This window comes from Salvelinus alpinus, chromosome 3 (assembly GCF_045679555.1).
Source record: "Salvelinus alpinus chromosome 3, SLU_Salpinus.1, whole genome shotgun sequence".
In the NCBI taxonomy this organism is placed as follows: Eukaryota; Metazoa; Chordata; class Actinopteri; order Salmoniformes; family Salmonidae; genus Salvelinus; species Salvelinus alpinus.
Window position 1 is genome coordinate 27,600,253 of NC_092088.1, and position 21,901 is coordinate 27,622,153.

At 43.4% G+C, this 21,901-nt stretch overlaps 1 protein-coding gene across 2 annotated transcripts in view; it reads left to right on the forward strand.

Moving 5' to 3' along the window:
- The window catches only part of LOC139570481 (zinc finger protein 385C-like), a 147,817-nt gene that overhangs the window by 47,931 nt on the left and 77,985 nt on the right, over positions 1-21,901 (forward strand). For both annotated transcript variants that reach the window (XM_071392372.1, XM_071392373.1), the window contains exons 2-3: positions 3,726-3,874; positions 11,190-11,313. In XM_071392372.1, the coding sequence (XP_071248473.1) occupies positions 3,726-3,874; positions 11,190-11,313 (273 nt within the window). The remainder of the gene's footprint in view (positions 1-3,725; positions 3,875-11,189; positions 11,314-21,901) is intronic.

The following is a 21,901-nucleotide window of genomic DNA, read 5'->3' on the forward strand; positions in this document are numbered from 1 at the left end:
GCCGATTTGCATAAACGTGGGATTTTCTGGTCGCTGAGCTCATACTCTCCAACTGTTACGTCGCTTAATGTATCCTTGTGTCTCCTCCCCCCATTGAAAATGAATGGTTTCCAGTTGTGAGTTCGCTAGAGGTAATGCTTTCTGGTTTTAAATGGGACACTTTTTAATACAATATAATATATGGCATTTAGCAGACGCTTCTATCCAAAGCGACTTAGAGTCATGCGTGCATACATGATTATGTATGGGTGGCCGAGTGGGAATTGAACCCACATCCCTTGCAAGCTCCATGCGCTACCAACTGAACCACATGTTCTACCAACTGAACCACACAAGACTACTTCTAAGCATGAATGATGCAGGGCTAAAATACGATGCAGTGTTTACCCTGCCGTTGTATAGGGCTCTGTTCCCTCTGCCTAAAATGGTTTGGCTTCAATTGGTTTCAATTGAACATTTTGGTTAAGGTCCTAGATGCTAATTTGGGGGCCTTTGTGCCCCGTCCTGGAAAATGATCTAACACTTGCATAAGGCTATTCAGCTTACTCATACAGTAAGTGTTCATTCAGTGCCAGCACGGCAACCTTATAAAAACATCCAGGCTACCCTAGTTGTCACACAACCTTGAAAAGCCTCTCTCTTTATCATTCATTTTCATTCCATGACTTAGCTTCTTTCATAATATTCCTTCACTCATTTCATGTGTACAGTGAATTTTAACTGAGCTTCAAGTATAACCTCCACAACTGTAACGAGTGCGCTGAGAGTCGGAAAGCAAGTTCAGGGAGTGAGTGTTTTAATAAATAAAATAAACAATGAACATGAAACACAAACAACGCACCGACATGAAAACAGAGTCAATAACACCTGAGGAAAGAACCAAGGGGAGTGACAGATATAGGGAAGATAATCAAGGAGGTGAGCGTCATGAGGCGCTGGTGCGCGAGACGATGGTGACAGGTGTGTGGGATAATCAACAGCTTGATGACCTAGAGGCCGGAGAGGGAGTATACGTGACAGTACCCCCTCCCCTACGCGCGGCTCCAGCTGCAGGACGCCATCAAAGGGGACGAACCCGGGGATCAGGAGTGGACCGGTTACCCCTGCTGATGCGCAAGAACCTGTCACGCCAGCTGAGGCACGGGAACCTGTCGAGTCAGCTGGGGCGTGAGAGCCTGTAGCAGTTCCCGGACCCGACGTTGTTACTCTGACACAATAAAAAATAAAAAATAAACACTCCCTGATGCTTCCCTTAGGTGAGGTGTTATTCTGTAATGAGTGCACTGAGAGTCGGGAAGCAAGTTCAGGGAGTGAGTGTTTTAATAAATAAAAGAAACAATGACCACGAAACACAAACAACGCACCGACATGAAAACAGAGTCAATAACACCCGAGGAAAGAACCAAGGGGAGCGACAGATATAGGGAAGATAATCAAGGAGGTGATGGAGTCCAGGTGAGCGTCATGAGGCGCAGGTGCGCGAGACGATGGTGACAGGTCTGCGGGATAATCAGCAGCCTGATGACCTAGAGGCCGGAGAGGGAGTATACGTGACAACAACTAAATCATTATCATGTTAATTATGGCGCTATTATCGTTTGAAAAACACAAAGCAAAATATTAGTATTTGTATTTATTATGGATCCCCATTAGTTCCTGCCAAGGCATCAGCTACTCTTCCTGGGATTTTTAAAACAGAGTTGAATATCATCCATCCCACCTCTTTTTAGTTCCACAATAATTAGTGCTGTAGTACATTAATTAAGGCTATGTGAAGGCTATGGTTCTTTTTGACCAACTGAAATGTTCAAACTAGCTTGCAAGCCCCTTCAAATTCTTTAATCGCACATGTATTAACTCTGATCAACTTATCTTTAACCAACATTGCAGCATTACAGTACCAACTACCGAGTCGAGACACTGCAAGATAAGAATCATCTTTCGGCTTATTTCTAATAGATCAGATACTAAAGATTATTCCTCAGACGAACAAACCAGGAATAGCTTTCCTTTGAAAGTGCGTAAGTAACACCTGTTATAGCCCCCTGATTACACAAGATTGACAGACAGCAAAGATGTGGAGCTTATGTTATGAAATTAAATCAAGCTTGGCACAAATGTCACCGAGGCATCTGCGTATACTCTGATCAACATATCTCAAACCAACATCGCACCATGGATTGTAAACTGTCATGGTCAAAACATATTGATGCAACAGTAGCTAAGATGGGGAGTCTGTCAATAATAAAGCTCTGCTCTGCCTTCTTAACAACGCTATCATCAAGGCAGGTCCTACAGGCCCTAGATTTGTCGCACCAGGATTACTGTCCAGTCGTGTGGTTAGGTGCCACAAAGAGGGATTACAATTGGCCCAGAACAGGGTGGCACAGCTGGCCCTTAAATGTACACGGACAGCTAATATTCATAATATGCATGTCAATTTCTCCTGGCTCAATGTAGAGGAGAGATTGACTTCATTACTACTTGTATTTGTGAGAGGTATTGACAGGTTGAATGCACCGAGCTGTCTGTTTAAACCACTAGCACACAGATCAGACATCCATGCATACCCCACAAGACATGCCACCAGAGGTCTCATCACAGTCCCCAAGTCCAGAACAGATTATGAGAGGCGCACAGTACTACATAGAGCCATGACTACAAGAAACTCTATTCCACATCAAGTAACTCACGCAAACAGTGAAATCTGATTTAAAAAACAGATAAAAATACACCTTATGGACAGCGGGGACTTTTAAGAGACACACACACGGGGACAGACACATGCATACACACACACGATAACATACGCACTATACATACACGTACACATGGATTTTGTGTTGTAGATATGTGGTAGGATAGTAGCGGCCTGAGGGCACAGACTTAATGTGTTATGAAATCTGTTGTGAAATTAATTGTAATGTTTTTTAAATTGTGCTGGGATGGAACAAAAGACTGCACATCCAGGTTCTCCCCAGGCTTCTCGCTGAGAAGTAATGGAGAGGTTGTGAGATTTCCTCTTCAACTTCCCGCCATAAAGATGAACTGTGCACTTCTGCCCCCTTGTGGTTGTTCTGGAAATATTCACACTAATGCTCCAGAAGCATCGTGTGGCCCACGTTTGAGTTCTATTACCATCGTGCACCCTACTCTCCCCCACCACTTAAGTCTGTATAAAACTCCATCGAATGTAAACACATTTTAAGAGCCATTTAGTTGTTGCACATATGCATTATCAAGGCTGCTCCTTTTAGAAATTATTAATTGCATGGGGCAGTATAGCATTTTGTAAGAATTTGTGTATATGCAAATAAGGCACATATACTTTTCTTTATTTTATCAACAAAATATTAAACAAGTACCTGATATATTAAGAAAATGTATACATGTGTGCATTATTAAAGTGAGATTTGAAAATATATGTCATCCCTGAATTCTCTCCAAAATGCCTGAACTCCATTCATTATGTTGTCCATGCCAGGGCAATGTTTTATGTGCTATAATTCAGTCAATATTTGATGGATTTGAACAAATGTAAACGTTTGAAGTGTCTTTATCCATTGTCCAACTGTTACACTTATCAGTATTGTATTTGAACCTTTTAACAATTTTGACGATCATTGCTACAGTAAAGGAATCTTAATCTGGTTGATGCTAAAATCGATGTTGTGTCTCAGCCTTAACTGATAGTAATTTATTTACCTTTGGTTGAACTCTCCTAGGGATGAAGAGGCCCAGGAGCCCCGGGCTGCTGGAGAATGTCCTCCCGCCGAAGGCCGAGGAAGAGGAGGAGGATGAAGAAGAGGAGCGAGCCGCCCCGGGGCGGAGGCCTAAGCGGGAGAGGAGACAGAGCAGTGTGACTCTGTGTGAGGTGTGTGACGTCCATAGGAAAAATAAGGACATGTCCGGCTCTGTGTGTGTGTCTGCGTGCACACCTTTGTGTGTGCGCCTGTGTGTGTCTGTATGTGTTAGGGATACATGGGCTCCAATACGATACAGGAATGATACTTTTAGTTTAAAACGATTCGGTGCAATTTGGTATGATTAGTGGAACGATTCAATACGATTCGATTTGATTCGATGTGCTAACATTTTTTGCAGGAACATATTCATTTTCCATTCTAAATTAAAATCTGAAACTAGTTGAGCTCAGGAGCTGGGCCTTCAGAAAGTATTCATACTCCTTGACTTAATCTACATTTTGTTGTGTTACAGCCTGAATTCAAAATGGATTAAATAAATATAAATTCTCACCCATCTACACACAATACAGAGAAAGTGAAAACATATTTTTTGAAATTTGTGCAAATTGATTGAAAATGAAATACAGAAATACTGTATCTAATTTACACAAATATTCACACCCCTTAGTCAATACATGTTAGAATCACCTTTGGCAGCGATTACAGCTCGGAGTCTTTCTGGGTAAGTCTATAAGAGCTTTGCACACCTGGATTGTCTGGATTGTACAATATTTGTAGATTATTATTTTTTTAATTATTCAAGCTCTGTCAAATTGGTTGCTGATCATTGCTAGACAGCCATTTTCAAGTTGCAATAGTTTTTCAAGCCGATTTAAGTAAAAACACTAACTACGCCACTCAGGAACATTCACTGTCTTCTTGGTAAGCAACTCCAGTGTATATTTTGCCTTGTGTTTTTGGTTATTGTCCTTCTGAAAGGGGAATTTGTCTCCCAGTGTCTGTTGGAAATCAGACTGAACCAGGTTTTCCTCTAGGATTTTGCCTGTGCTTAGCTTTATTTCATTTTATCCTAAAAACTCCTTAGTCCATGCCGATGACAAGCATACCCATAACATGATGCAGCCACCATAATGCTTGAAAATATGAAGAGTGATGTGTTGTGTTGGATTTGCCACAGACATAACGCTTAGTATTCAAGACAAAGTTCATTTCTTTGCCACATTTTGTGCAGTTTTACTTTAGTGTCTCGTTGCAAACAGGATGCATGTTTTTTTTATATTTTTATTCTGTACAGGCTTCCTTCTTTTCACTCTGTCATTTAGATTAATATTGTAGAGTAACTACAATGTTGTTGATCCATTCTCAATGTTATCCTATCACAGCCATTAAACTCTGTAACTGTTTTAAAGTCACCATTGGCCTCATGGTGAAATTCCTGTGCGATTTCCTTCCTCTCTGGCAACTGAGTTAGGAAGGATGCCTGTATCTTTGTAGTGACAACTGGGTTTATTGATACATCATCCAAAGTGTAATTAATAGCTTCACCATGCTCAAAGGGATATTCAATGTCTGCTTTTTTTTTACCCATCTACCAATAAGTGCTCTTCTTTGCGAGGTATTGGAAAACCTCCCTGGTCTTTGGGGTTGAATCTGTATTTGAAATTCACTGTTCAACTGAGGGACCTTACAGATAATTGTATTTGTGGGGTACAGAGACGAGGTAGTCATTTAAAAATAATGTAAAACACTATTATTGCACACAGAATCCATGCAACTTATTATGTGACTTGTTAAGCAAATGTTTATTACTCCTGAGCATCTTTAGGCTTGCCATAACAAAGGGGTTGAATACTTATTAACTCAAGACATTTCAGCTTTTCATTTTTTATTCATTTGTTAAACTTTCTAAACGCATAATTCCACTTTGACATTATGGGGTATTGTGTGTAGGCCAGTGACACAAAATCTCAATTTTCTTTCATTATAAATTGAGGCTGTAACACAACAAATGTGGAAACGGGGTGTGAATACTTTCTGAAGGCACTGTATACAGGTGGCTACAAACACCTGTATGCTGTGTGTAAATCAAATCAAATCAAATTTTATTAGTCACATACACATGGTTAGCAGATGTTAATGCGAGTGTAGCGAAATGCTTGTGCTTCTAGTTCCGACAATGCAGTAATAACCAACAAGTAATCTAACCTAACAATTCCACAACTACTACCTTATACACACACAAGTGTAAAGGGATAAAGAATATGTACATAAAGATATATGAATGAGTGGTGGTACAGAACGGCATAGGCAAGATGCAGTAGATGGTATAGAGTACGGTATATACATATGAGATGAGTACTGTAGGGTATGTAAACATAAAGTGGCATAGTTTAAAGTGGCTAGTGGTACATGTATTACATAAAGATGGCAAGATGCAGTAGATGATATAGAGTACAGTATATACATATGAGATGGGTAATGTAGGGTATGTAAACATTATATTAAGTGGCATTGTTTAAAGTGGCTAGTGGTACATTTTTACATAATTTCCATCAATTCCCATTTTTAAAGTGGCTGGAGTTGAGTCAGTATGTTGGCAGCGGCCGCTAAATGTTAGTGGTGGCTGTTTAACAGTCTGATGGCCTTGAGATAGAAGCTGTTTTTCAGTCTCTCGGTCCCTGCTTTGATGCACCTGTACTGACCTCGCCTTCTGGATGATAGCGGGGTGAACAGGCAGTGGCTTGGGTGGTTGTTGTCCTTGATGATCTTTATGGCCTTCCTGTGACATCGGGTGGTGTAGGTGTCCTGGAGGGCAGGTAGTTTGCCCCCGGTGATGCGTTCTGCAGACCTCACTACCCTCTGGAGAGCCTTACGGTTGTGGGCGGAGCAGTTGCCGTACCAGGCGGTGATACAGCCCGACAGGATGCTCTCGATTGTGCATCTGTAGAAGTTTGTGAGTGCTTTTGGTGACAAGCCGAATTTCTTCAGCCTCCTGAGGTTGAAGAGGCGCTGCTGCGCCTTCTTCACGACGCTGTCTGTGTGGGTGGACCAATTCAGTTTGTCCGTGATGTGTACACCGAGGAACTTAAAACTTTCCACCTTCTCCACTACTGACCCGTCGATGTGGATAGGGGGGTGCTCCCTCTGCTGTTTCCTGAAGTCCACAATCATCTCCTTTGTTTTGTTGACGTTGAGTGTGAGGTTATTTTCCTGACACCACACTCCGAGGGCCCTCACCTCCTCCCTGTAGGCCGTCTCGTCGTTGTTGGTAATCAAGCCTACCACTGTAGTGTCATCCGCAAACTTGATGATTGAGTTGGAGGCGTGCATGGCCACGCAGTCGTGGGTGAACAGGGAGTACAGGAGAGGGCTCAGAACGCACCCTTGTGGGGCCCCAGTGTTGAGGATCAGCGGGGTGGAGATGTTGTTACCTACCCTCACCACCTGGGGGCGGCCCGTCAGGAAGTCCAGGACCCAGTTGCACAGGGCGGGGTCGAGACCCAGGGTCTCGAGCTTGATGACGAGTTTGGAGGGTACTATGGTGTTAAATGCTGAGCTGTAATCGATGAACAGCATTCTCACATGGGTATTCCTCTTGTCCAGATGGGTTAGGGCAGTGTGCAGTGTGGTTGCGATTGCGTCGTCTGTGGACCTATTGGGTCGGTAAGCAAATTGGAGTGGGTCTAGGGTGTCCGGTAGGGTGGAGGTGATATGGTCCTTGACTAGTCTCTCAAAGCACTTCATGATGACGGAAGTGAGTGCTACGGGGCGGTAGTCGTTTAGCTCAGTTACCTTAGCTTTCTTGGGAACAGGAACAATGGTGGCCCTCTTGAAGCATGTGGGAACAGCAGACTGGGATAAGGATTGATTGAATATGTCCGTAAACACACCAGCCAGCTGGTCTGCGCATGCTCTGAGGACGCGGCTGGGAATGCCGTCTGGGCCTGCAGCCTTGCGAGGGTTAACACGTTTAAATGTTTTACTCACCTCGGCTGCAGTGAAGGAGAGCCCGCAGGTTTTGGTAGGGGGCCGTGTCAGTGGCACTGTATTGTCCTCAAAGCGGGCAAAAAAGTTGTTTAGCCTGTCTGGGAGCAAGACATCCTGGTCCGCGACGGGGTTGGTTTTCTTTTTGTAATCCGTGATTGACTGTAAACCCTGCCACATACCTCTTGTGTCTGAGCTGTTGAATTGCGACTCGATTTTGTCTCTGTACTGGGACTTAGCCTGTTTGATTGCCTTGCGGAGAGAATAGCTACACTGTTTGTATTCGGTCATGCTTCCGGTCACCTTGCCCTGGTTAAAAGCAGTGGTTCGCGCTTTCAGTTTCACGCGAATGCTGCCGTCAATCCACGGTTTCTGGTTTGGGAATGTTTTAATCGTTGCTGTGGGTACGACATCGTCAATGCACTTCCTAATGAACTCGCTCACCGAATCAGCATATTCGTCAATATTGTTGTTGGACGCAATGCGGAACATATTCCAATCCGCGTGATCGAAGCAGTCTTGAAGCGTGGAATCAGATTGGTCGGACCAGCGTTGAACAGACCTGAGCGCGGGAGCTTGTTGTTTTAGTTTCTGTTTGTAGGCTGGAATCAACAAAATGGAGTCGTGGTCAGCTTTTCCGAAAGGGGGGCGGGGGAGGGCCTTATATGCGTCGCGGAAATTAGTATAACAATGATCTAGGGTTTTTCCAGCCCTGGTAGCACAATCGATATGCTGATAGAATTTAGGGAGTTTTGTTTTTAGATTAGCCTTGTTAAAATCCCCAGCTACGATGAATGCAGCCTCAGGGTGTGTGGTTTCCAGTTTACAAAGAGTCAGATAAAGTTCGTTCAGGGCCATCGATGTGTCTGCTTGGGGGGGAATATATACGGCTGTGATTATGATTGAAGAGAATTCCCTTGGTAGATAATGCGGTAGCCACCTGAACTAAGCCATAGGGCAGACAGCATCTACCACTATCAGATTAGAGGGGGCAATTTATGCATTTTGTCCCCCCAGTTTTTATCTGAAATTCCAATCACCCACTGATTAACCTGTCATTTTAGCAGATAAAAAGTGTTTTGAGCTAGTAATGTAGCAATATTTATCTTTAGAAATGAGCAATTGTCACGTTCTGACCTTAGTTCTTTTTTTATGTATTTATTTTGGTTTGGTCAGGGCGTGAGTTGGGGTGGGCATTCTATGTTCTATATTCTATGTTTTGTTCTATGTATTGTATTTCTGTGTTTGGCCTAGTATGGTTCCCAATCAGAGGCAGCTGTCAATCGTTGTCTCTGATTGAGAACCATACTTAGGTAGCCTGTTCCCTCCTGTGTTTGTGGGTAGTTGTTTCCTGTTTTCTGTTTGTTTCACCATTCAGGGCTGTTTCGATTTTCATTGTTATTTCACTTTGTTATTTTTGTATTTTCGTGTTCTATTAAAGTAACATGGACACTTACCACGCTGCGTTTTGGTCCGATATTTCATGTTCCTCATCAGAAGAAGAAAATCGTTACAGCAATGGCATAATCAATTAATATAACACCGTTTGGGATTTCACCCCCGTCTCAAAAGTAAATGATTTTGACCGCTTGGGGCTGCTCTTCTCCTGCTCCAACCGTAGGCCTACAGTGCGGCGTGCAAAAATGATTGCCGTCCTTGTTATGAAATTACAACTTTAACCTGTTCATGTAAAAATTACCAAATGCACTGACTGTTTAAAACTTTTTCATACCCAGGCAATCCCTGGGTGAAAAACTTGAAATTCACTGCTTTAATTGATCTACTCGCTCTGCCCTCATATTTAGCCTCACATTGAAGTGTTTTACCATTTTCTTTTCAGGACAACCAGGGCTACATGCAGAACACAAAACTATTTGACGTAAACAGCAGCATTCATGAGATTTATTGACAACAAAAATAATAAGGACTGCCAAGCAAAAACTTGATTAAAAATTAATTCATAAGAATGCTGTAAACACAGAAATTGTTTTCTCAGTGGGAAATTAATATCCAACCAGTCAGTTATAATTGTTTGGTGTTTTGTGACAGCAACTATGTGAGCTTATTACAGTATTATGTGCAATTATTGTGTCTGATACTCTATGTAGAACCCTTACCTTTTAACAACTCTTGTGTGGTCTGTGAGCTTCATAGAGCAAAACAGATTACGTGCATGTTCATGAGAATCTCAGCTTTTCATGTTAGGGTCCTTATAGTTTGACAAACCGTTCAGACTTTACAGACATTTGTGAGAAGAACCTTTTTCGGGATCCGCCCTTGTCTCACAAACACAGCTGTAGTTCAGCCCTCATCCGTTGCACAGGCTAAGGGTTGGTATTGGCAGATGCAGAATAAATATACAAAATCCAATGCAAAAAATATGTCTCTAGCTCAAATACACAATGTTAAAGAGGGGTTGGAAGCACTAAATCACGCCGACGTGACCGTGGGATTCAAGGCGTTTAAAGCAAAACTACCAAAACAATTTCTTATGCTAAACATGGCAGTCGAAAAGCCCCAATCAGCAGTTAGATGTGCAATCAGCAAAATGTGAGTTGTGTTCACTTTGGTAGCCTACACAATTCCGCCGGTAAAACACAATTTTCTACAGCGCATTTACTAACAATGACCCAGCAAATTACATTGGTTGTCACCCAACTAATAAAGCCAATAATTTGACATTGCAAAAGCCATTTTACAAGCATTTGAATACTGAAGATGTACGAATATTAGATCAGGGATAGGCTCTTTTTGGTGTGAGCAGCTGCGTTCTGTAAGCACAGTGGTTATCTGACTTGGACATCAATGACTGTCATATGCATTTGCGTGCTTAGTTCGATAGCTACTGAAGGAGAGGACGCATCAGTTCAGTCACAAAAACATAGAGGTATTTTCAGCAGAGGGAAATAAAATTCCATGAGAAAAACATTAGTGACCGGCGGTTCGAAACGCTTGAATCGATTTTCTGATTGATTCATGCTACATTTGGTTCGGTTTGGCCTTGGGACATTTTGTTAGTCCCCACAAGGTCAAATGCTATTTCTAGGGGGATTAGGGTTAAGATTAGAATTTGTGTTAGGGTTAGAATTACGTTAAGGGTCAGGGTTAGGAGCTAGGGTTAGGGTTAAGGTTAGGTTTTTGGGTTAAGGTTAGGGTTAAGGTTAGGGTAAGAGTACGAGTTAGGCTTAGGGTTGGGGGTTAGGGAAAATAAGATTTTGAATGGGACTGAATTGTGTGTGCCCACATGGTTAGCTGTACAAGACTGTGTGTGCGTGTGCGTGTGACAGCGAGGAGCCATGCAGTAGCCTACCTGCTGGGAGCACCATAGTGAACGGACATGACCAACATTTCTTTGTAATGTTTTTTTTTTTGTCCAGCCTCTGTGTCAAGGTGGATACAAAACCACAGAATTAAATATCACATATCATTCTAATAGTATTAAAAGTACAGTGTACATAGAATGTATATCTATGTGTAAAACCATCTCTCTTTTCCAAGGTGTGTAACATCCAGCTTAATTCATTGGCCCAGGCCCAGATCCACTACAACGGCAAGACTCACCAAAGAAGACTTCGCCAGTTCAATCTCGCCAAGGCCTCCAACGCCACGCACACACGCACAGGTACTGGACACACACACATACACACATTTCAGTGTTGTGTGGCAGTTAGCTCACCTGGCTGCTCCTCTCTCTTTCTCTGCTGGTCTAGCTTGCATCTAGGTTGGTGCTCCCCAAATATGTGTGTGACTGTGTATATGCATAAGCCTGTGTGTGTGTGTGTGTGTGTGTGTGTGTGTGTGTGTGTGTGTGTGTGTGTGTGTGTGTGTGTGTGTGTGTGTGTTTGTATGTGTGTGTGCATGCCATGACCTTGCTTCTTTGGGGAAGAGCACTTGAGTCTTGGTCACTTTGTGTGAAATTAGACCAAAGACAACTGCACCCTAGAAACACTAGGTAAAAACAATATATAACTTATCTCTCAAGAGATAGATAAATATGCTAAATAAATGTGTAGGTTGGCTCACTGCAAGTAAAAATCCTAAAAAGAACAAATATTTGAAGTAAAATAAAAGGCAATTTATACTTCAAATTGCTGACTCACCGACAGCAAAAAGAGGTTTCTCGCGGTATCTTATTTCTTATTTCCGTCATATTCCCACTTCTGTTTCTGTGACAAGCCATTAATTAACTGAAATCATCTCCCTGTGTCGCTCAGTCAGCCATACTGGGTACGTTCACATGCACACAATAATGCAATTATTGTGAATAGTCAGATTAATATAATAGTTTACATGCTTTGCAAGAAGAACGATTTCCCTAAAGAAACCTGTTTACATGGACACCTGAAATCAGGCTACTGATGGGACTTTGATAAATGCAGAAAATCGTCAATCAAAATAAACGTTCTACCACAGCGACCATGTTATTTTTGGGAAGCCTATTTGATTCTGAGTTCGGACATATAAAGTTTGTATGTGAAAACAATTTGCATACTTTCAGTTTTTACGAACTCACTTCACTTGCGGATAAGATTGAGGCTTGCCCTGCTGGTGTTGGCACATGTGCCGATCAAATACACTGCTGGAACTCACGCTAAGGCATTAATGTGTCCTAATAATTTGAAAGATTGCTCAGAAAACCGGGTGTTTTAATTGGCGTATGCTTACTTAGATTATGACCGATTAAGATAAGCACAGTAAGGTGTTTACATGATTAATACCATACTCGGCCTACTGCCATAATCAGTTTAATATCAAGCTATTAGTGTGCATGTGAACATACATTACCGGTCAAAAGTTTTGAACACCTACTCATTCAAGGTTGTTTTTTTACATTGTAGAATAATAGTGAAGACATCAACACTATGAAATGACACATATGTAGTAACCAAAGAAAGTGTTAAACAAATCTAAATATATTTTATATTTGATATTCTTCAAATAGCCAGCCTTTGCCTTGATGACAGCTTTGCACACTTAGTATTCTCTCAACCAGCTTCACCTGGAATGCTTTTCCAACTGTCTTGAAGGAGTTCCCACATATGCTGAGCACTTGTTGACTGCTTTTCCTTCACTCTGCAGTTCGTCTCATCCCAAACCATCTCAATTTGGTTGAGGTCTGGGGATTGTGGAGGCCAGGTCATCTGATGCAGCACTCCATCACTCTCCTTCTTGGTCAAATAGCCCTTACACACCCTGGAGGTGTGTTGGGTCATTGTCCTGTTGAAAAACAAATGATAGTGTCACGTTCTGACCATAGTTCTTTTGTATTTTCTTTGTTTTAGTGTTGGTCAGGACGTGAGCTGAGTGGGCATTCTATGTTGTGTGTCTAGTTTTCCCGTTTCTGTGTTTGGCCTGATATGGTTCTCAATCAGAGGCAGGTGTTAGTCATTGTCTCTGATTGGGAACCATATTTAGGTAGCCTGTTTTCTGTTGGGGTTTGTGGGTGGTTGTCTTCGTGTGTCTGCACCAGACAGAACTGTTTCGGTTTTTCACATTTTGTTGTTTTGTATTTTGTAGTGTTCACGTTTATTGGCTTTAATTAAACATGATGAACACTAACCACGCTGCGCTTTGGTCCGATCCTTCGTCCACAGAAGAAAGCCGTTACAGATAGTCCCACTAAGCTCAAGCCAGATGGGATGGTGTATCGGTACAGAAGTCTGTGGTAGCCATGCTGGTTAAGTGTGCCTTGAATTCTAAATAAATCACAGACAGTGTCACCAGCAAAGCACCCCCACATCATAACATCTCCTCCTCCATGCTTCACGGTGGGAAATACACATGCAGAGATCAACCGTTCATCCACACCGTGTCTCACAAAGACACGGCGGTTGGAACCAAAAATCTCCAATTTGGACTCCAGACCAAAGGTTTAGTAGAGTTTTTTTTGCAGCAATTCGACCATGAAGGCCTGATTCACACAGTTCCCTATGAACAGTTGATGTTGAGATGTGAAGAAACTTTCAAAGTTCTTGAAATGTTCCATATTGACTGACCTTTGTGTCTTAAAGTATTGATGGACTGTCGTTTCTCTTCGCTTATTTGAGCTGTTCTTGTCATAATATGGACTTGGTCTTTTACCAAATAGGGCTATCTTCTGTATACCATCCCTACCTAGTCACAACACAACTGGTTGGCTCATACGCATTAAGAAGGAAAGAAATTCCACAAATTAACTTTTAAGAAGGCACACCTGTTAATTGAAATGTATTCCAGGTGAATAGCTCATGAAGCTGATTGAGAGAATGCCAAGAGTGTGTCAAGCTGTCATCAAGGCAAAGGCTGGCTATTTGAATAATCTCAAATATAAAATATATTTTGATTTGTTTAACATTTTTTTGGTTACTACATGATTCCATATGTGTTATTTCATAGTTTTGATGTCTTCACTATAATTCTACAATGTAGAAAATAGTAAAAAATAAAGAAAAACCCTTGAGTGAGTAGGTGTTCTAAAACTTTTGACCGGTAGTGTACTCACTGACCATCTCAACCAATCAGCAAGCAGAGAACATGTTAACTGCCTCATGAGGCAATTGACAAACAGTGATGTCTAGTACAGGGGTGTATTCAATAGGACCCAAACGGAAGCAAACGGGGCGAAATGGAGAGGGACCTATCGGAATGAGAAACTCTAGTTTTAGTTGCAAAACGTTTTGCTACGGTTTGCTACGGTGTGCACTAATCAATAGGTTTTGATGTGCCTATTGGACTGCTTATGAAGCTATAAATTATAAACTCTCACAATGCATTGCGTCACATGACCCTTTGCGGTAATGATTCCAATAATGATTGTGGTAAGCCACCCCTGCCTTCTTGGATCATCATCAGTAGAGTTTTATGTAACTGTAGCAAATTGCATTGGATATTTTTAGACACCGGTTTAATGTCTTGGCTCCTTCATTGCCAACGGCATTGCACAGGTAATATCTTTCACAATGTAAATCTGTGTGTGTGTGTGTGTGTGTGTGTGTGTGTGTGTGTGTGTGTGTGCGTGCGTGGTGTGTGTTGGCTAAGTGTAGTATAGTACGGAGATTCTTGTAGCGGTTAAAGACCTCCACATATTTAGAAAACACTGAATCTCTCCTTTTGAAGTCAGACGGTTTGTCATAGTCGTGCATCTCGCTTCCAGAATGGCTCGTTACCCTCCAGGTAAAAGTTAACCTTCCACACAGACCTAGGATCATCTCACCTGCCCAAAACCTTACCTTAACCATTAGGCGTGAAAATGTTGAACTGACCTATCAGTATCTGTGGCGACTTTGTCCAGGAGTCAATAGGAGACATAGGATGAAGAAGCCTATATAGATGCTAATCTGATATCAGCTTTGCATTACCCCCTAATGGTTAGGGTTGATATAAGGGTTGATTAAGTTGATCCTAGACCTATTCCTAAGGAATGAGATGGATCCCAGGGAAGGGGCTCCATCCAGTAGGTTCCTCAGTCCTGGGGAAGACAGATATACTCATTCATTCCCAGGCTCTTGCCTTCCTCTGGCGACTGACTCTTGTTCCGCTTCCCACACCTGAGCCTGCCCTACGCCGTAAGCTGCCCACTTGACTGGACAGTGGACATCTCTCCCCTCGTTCCCAAGACTCACATGAGCTTATTCTCAGTGGCAGCTGGTTTGTCTGTGTGTCTGTGAGAGTGAGTGTGTGTGTGCGCTCCCTAAGCCTTTTACTGCAGTGGGCTAAATCATGCCTAGAGAAGAGTGTTTCTTGGTAGTCTTAAACAAATCTACTTTGAAACAAAAATATACACCTCACACACATGGTTATGGGCTTAAAAAAAGAAGACACCTGTACCATGTCAGATATAGAATTGAAATGTATTCAAGTTTGCATCCAAATATTACACTTTATATACATCACATAAGACTGAAATATAACAAAACCGTTTGACATAGAAACACCGGATTTTCAATGGGTTTTTGAAATAATGTTTATTAATTATGAAAAATATAAAAAAACGTTCCACCCATGAGGCCACTAGAGGGCCATTTGGTCATTTGACTGCAGGGTACTAATAATTTCCTCCAGACTGTTCTGCGAGTTGGCTTAGATCTGTGCAGACACCTTCAGGTGACCCGAAAAAGCCCATAATCATCTTTGCTCTGGGGCTACTGTATATGTATCAAGCTTCTCAGAGTAGGAGTGCTAGGATCAGTTCCCCCCCCATCCATCTAATTGTATTAATTGTGATCTAAAAGGCTACATTGATCCTAGACCAGCATTCCTACGCTGAGACGCGTGATTAGAACAGCCCCTGGTCTTTGCTAATTGGGTGAGTATTTTTGTGGGAGAGAAATGGATACCTATCACAGGGATCATCAACTAGATTCAGTCGCGAGACAATTTTTTCTTGAGCGGATGGTCAGGGGACCGGAACATAATTACAAATAATTTGTAGACTGCAAATTGACTGCAAGAAGCCCAAACAGATATAATGTTTGACTAAAACATAATAATTTCAAACCTTGCTTGCATTTGTATACGATCACATGGCTCTCTATTATGAGTGGGAATACTTGGGAACAGATTTCTTAAATTAAAATCACTTGGATCTGATTTCCTGGGGTGTTACAGCCTTTTCTGTCCAACAATGAAAATCCTTATTTTTTTTGCTCAGAAAACTTGGTGCACCAAATAAAACCACCTAGTTGGGGAACCCTGCCCTATCACGTGAGAGTGAGACTCACGTGTCCATTAAATTAGGTAACGTTGTTTCCTGGATGGACTACCCCAGTGACAAATCTAAGGACAAAGTGGTCTTGGCAGCCCTGTCAGCAAGCTGGGGCAAAATAGATTCAAAAGACAACACATACACTTGCTCTCCCGCTGCAAATCCTCTCTTTCAAACACACACACAGGCACGCATGCACTCACACTTTCTGATGACAACAGCCTTTGAAAATGAGGGTGAGCCATGTGTATTAACCCCCTAGAGTCCATTGACATTTACATTTTAGCAGACGCTCTTATCCAGAACGACTTACAGGAAGGAGCAAGTAGGGTTAAGTGCCTTGCTCAAGGGCACATCGACAGATTTTCCTAGTCACCTAGTCAACTCGGGGATTCAAACCAGCAACCTTTCGGTTACTGGCCCAACACTGGCCCAACACTCTTTAACCGCTAGGCTACCTAATGCCCATAAACTATTGCGTTCTCTAGTGGTTACCCTCAATAGCTCAGGGAACCTGGGCACCTGGAACAGGCTAATACTAACGTCAACACTTGCTACAGTGGTCCCTAACAGTAAGCCAGGCCTGAAATGCCACCCCTATATTATTATATTATGACAACATAATTAAAAAAATCCCCTTCAAAATCTGTCTGTTTAAGCTATAGATATCCAGTTTGTTTTTGCATTGGCTTCGTCTCAATCATCTGCGTTGGAAAGTGGCAGAGCTACTGTGCACTTGATGCATTTTGCATCAAACATGATACTGTGGCAAGTGACACTGCTTCTTGAAAGTCCAATATCTTAAAAACTTGACTGCTGAACTGTATTAACAGTGGACGAATGAAAAATATAGTTTTTTTTTGTGGATTTTCCTTTAATCTCTCTCTCTCTCTCAGTGTGATAACTGTCCCAGGATTTTTTCCGTTGTACTGAATGTGGCATAACATTCATTACCTCCGGTGCATATTTGAATCCTTTGAAGAACCAAATCAAATCAAATCAAATCAAATTTTATTAGTCACATACACATGGTTAGCAGATGTTAATGCGAGTGTAGCGAAATGCTTGTGCTTCTAGTTCCGACAATGCAGTAATAACCAACAGTAATCTAACCTAACAATTCCACACTACTACCTTACACACACACACAAGTGTAAAGGGATAAAGAATATGTACATAAAGATATATGAATGAGTGGTGGTACAGAACGGCATGGCAGATGCAGTAGATGGTATAGAGTACGGTATATACATATGAGATGAGTACTGTAGGGTATGTAAACATAAGTGGCATAGTTTAAAGTGGCTAGTGGTACATGTATTGCATAAAGATGGCAAGATGCAGTAGATGATATAGAGTACAGTATATATACATATGAGATGGGTAATGTAGGGTATGTAAACATTGTATTAAGTGGCATTGCTTAAAGTGGCTAGTGGTACATTTTTACATAATTTCCATCAATTCCCATTTTTAAAGTGGCTGGAGTTGGGTCAGTATGTTGGCAGCGGCCGCTAAATGTTAGTGGTGGCTGTTTAACAGTCTGATGGCCTTGAGATAGAAGCTGTTTTTCAGTCTCTCGGTCCCTGCTTTGATGCACCTGTACTGACCTCGCCTTCTGGATGATAGCGGGGTGAACAGGCAGTGGCTTGGGTGGTTGTTGTCCTTGATGATCTTTATGGCCTTCCTGTGACATCGGGTGGTGTAGGTGTCCTGGAGGGCAGGTAGTTTGCCCCTGGTGATGCGTTCTGCAGACCTCACTACCCTCTGGAGAGCCTTACGGTTGTGGGCGGAGCAGTTGCCGTACCAGGCGGTGATACAGCCCGACAGGATGCTCTCGATTGTGCATCTGTAGAAGTTTGTGAGTGCTTTTGGTGACAAGCCGAATTTCTTCAGCCTCCTGAGGTTGAAGAGGCGCTGCTGCGCCTTCTTCACAACGCTGTCTGTGTGGGTGGACCAGTTCAGTTTGTCCGTGATGTGTACACCGAGGAACTTAAAACTTTCCACCTTCTCCACTACTGACCCGTCGATGTGGATAGGGGGGTGCTCCCTCTGCTGTTTCCTGAAGTCCACAATCATCTCCTTTGTTTTGTTGACGTTGAGTATGAGGTTATTTTCCTGACACCACACTCCGAGGGCCCTCACCTCCTCCCTGTAGGCCGTCTCGTCGTTGTTGGTGATCAAGCCTACCACTGTAGTGTCATCCGCAAACTTGATGATTGAGTTGGAGGCGTGCATGGCCACGCAGTCGTGGGTGAACAGGGAGTACAGGAGAGGGCTCAGAACGCACCCTTGTGGGGCCCCAGTGTTGAGGATCAGCGGGGTGGAGATGTTGTTACCTACCCTCACCACCTGGGGGCGGCCCGTCAGGAAGTCCAGGACCCAGTTGCACAGGGCGGGGTCGAGACCCAGGGTCTCGAGCTTGATGACGAGTTTGGAGGGTACTATGGTGTTAAATGCTGAGCTGTAATCGATGAACAGCATTCTCACATGGGTATTCCTCTTGTCCAGATGGGTTAGGGCAGTGTGCAGTGTGGTTGCGATTGCGTCGTCTGTGGACCTATTGGGTCGGTAAGCAAATTGGAGTGGGTCTAGGGTGTCCGGTAGGGTGGAGGTGATATGGTCCTTGACTAGTCTCTCAAAGCACTTCATGATGACGGAAGTGAGTGCTACGGGGCGGTAGTCGTTTAGCTCAGTTACCTTAGCTTTCTTGGGAACAGGAACAATGGTGGCCCTCTTGAAGCATGTGGGAACAGCAGACTGGGATAAGGATTGATTGAATATGTCCGTAAACACACCAGCCAGCTGGTCTGCGCATGCTCTGAGGACGCGGCTGGGAATGCCGTCTGGGCCTGCAGCCTTGCGAGGGTTAACACGTTTAAATGTTTTACTCACCTCGGCTGCAGTGAAGGAGAGCCCGCAGGTTTTGGTAGGGGGCCGTGTCAGTGGCACTGTATTGTCCTCAAAGCGGGCAAAAAAGTTGTTTAGCCTGTCTGGGAGCAAGACATCCTGGTCCTCGACGGGGCTGGTTTTCTTTTTGTAATCCGTGATTGACTGTAGACCCTGCCACATACCTCTTGTGTCTGAGCTGTTGAATTTCGACTCGATTTTGTCTCTGTACTGAGACTTAGCCTGTTTGATTGCCTTGCGGAGAGAATAGCTACACTGTTTGTATTCGGTCATGCTTCCGGTCACCTTGCCCTGGTTAAAAGCAGTGGTTCGCGCTTTCAGTTTCACGCGAATGCTGCCGTCAATCCACGGTTTCTGGTTTGGGAATGTTTTTATCGTTGCTGTGGGTACGACATCGTCAATGCACTTCCTAATGAACTCGCTCACCGAATCAGCATATTCGTCAATATTGTTGTTGGACGCGATGCGGAACATATTCCAATCCGCGTGATCGAAGCAGTCTTGAAGCGTGGATTCAGATTGGTCGGACCAGCGTTGAACAGACCTGAGCGCGGGAGCTTGTTGTTTGAGTTTTTGTTTGTAGGCTGGAATCAACAAAATGGAGTCGTGGTCAGCTTTTCCGAAAGGGGGGCGGGGGAGGGCCTTATAAGCGTCGCGGAAATTAGTATAACAATGGTCTAGTGTTTTTCCAGCCCTGGTAGCACAATCGATATGCTGATAGAATTTAGGGAGTTTTGTTTTTAGATTAGCCTTGTTAAAATCCCCAGCTACGATGAATGCAGCCTCAGGGTGTGTGGTTTCCAGTTTACAAAGAGTCAGATAAAGTTCGTTCAGGGCCATCGATGTGTCTGCTTGGGGGGGAATGTATACGGCTGTGATTATGATTGACGAGAATTCCCTTGGTAGATAATGCGGTCGACATTTGATTGTGAGGAGTTCTAGATCAGGTGAACAGAACGACTTGAGTTCTTGTGTGTTGTTATGATGATCACACCACTTCTCGTTAATCATAAGGCATACCCCCCCGCCCCTCTTCTTACCGGAAAGATGTTTGTTTCTGTCGGCGCGATGCATGAAGAAACCAGCTGGCTGCACCGACTCCGTTAGCGTCCCTTGAGTTAGCCATGTTTCCGTGAAGCAGAGCACGTTGCAATCCCTGATGTCTCTCTGGAATGCTACCCGTGCTCGGATTTCATCAACCTTATTGTCAAGAGACTGGACATTGGCGAGTAGTATGCTAGGGAGTGGAGCGCGATGTGCCCGTCTCCGAAGCCTGACCACGAGACCGCCACGTTTTCCCCTTTTTCGGCGTCGCACAGGGTCGCCGGCTGGGATCAGATCCATTGTATTGTGTGGAAGGCAAAACACTGGATCCGTTTCGGGAAAGTCATATTCCTGGTAGGAACGATGATGAGTTGACGTTAATCGTATGTTCAGTAGTTCCTCCCGACTGTATGTAATGAAACCTAAGATTACCCGGGGTACCGATGTAAGAAATAACACGTAAAAAAACAAAATACTGCATATTTTCCAAGGAACACGAAGCGAGGCAGCCATCTCTTTTCGGCGCCGGAAGTATCACACCATATACTGTATGTGTGTTTTGCATTTTCTGATCATTACTGATTTTGTATCTTATAAATTCATTGTAATGCCCAGAGTTGTCAAATCAAATCAAATCAAGTTTATTTTATATAGCCCTTCGTACATCAGCTAATATCTCGAAGTGCTGTACAGAAACCCAGCCTAAAACCCCAAACAGCAAGCAATGCAGGTGTAGAAGCACGGTGGCTGGGAAAAACTCCCTAGAAAGGCCAAAACCTAGGAAGAAACCTAGAGAGGAACCAGGCTATGAGGGGTGGCCAGTCCTCTTCTGGCTGTGCCGGGTGGAGATTATAACAGAACATGGCCAAGATGTTCAAAATGTTCATAAATGACCAGCATGGTCAAATAATAATCAGGAATAAATGTCAGTTGGCTTTTCATAGCCGATCATTACGAGTTGAAAACAGCAGGTCTGGGACAGGTAGCACGTCCGGTGGACAGGTCAGGGTTCCATAACCGCAGGCAGAACAGTTGAAACTGGAACAGCAGCAAGGCCAGGTGGACTGGGGACAGCAAGGAGTCATCATGCCCGGTAGTCCTGACGCATGGTCCTAGGGCTCAGGTCCACCGAGAGAGAGAAAGAAAGAGAGAAGGAGAGAATTAGAGAGAGCATACTTAAATTCACACAGGACACTGGATAAGACAGGAGAAGTACTCCAGATATAACCAACTGACCCTAGCCCCCCGACACATAAACTACTGCAGCATAAATACTGGAGGCTGAGACAGGAGGGGTCAGGAGACACTGTGGCCCCATCTGATGATACCCCCGGACAGGGCCAAACAGGAAGGATATAACCCCACCCACTTTGCCAAAACACAGCCCCCGCACCACTAGAGGGATATCTTCAACCACCAACTTACAATCCTGAGACAAGGCCGAGTTCTTCGGTTGAAGTGTTCATTTAACACACACACACACACACACACACACACACACACACACACACACACACACACACACACACACACACTGAAGGGTGTGTCTGTGAATGGAGCGGTGCTGGCAGCT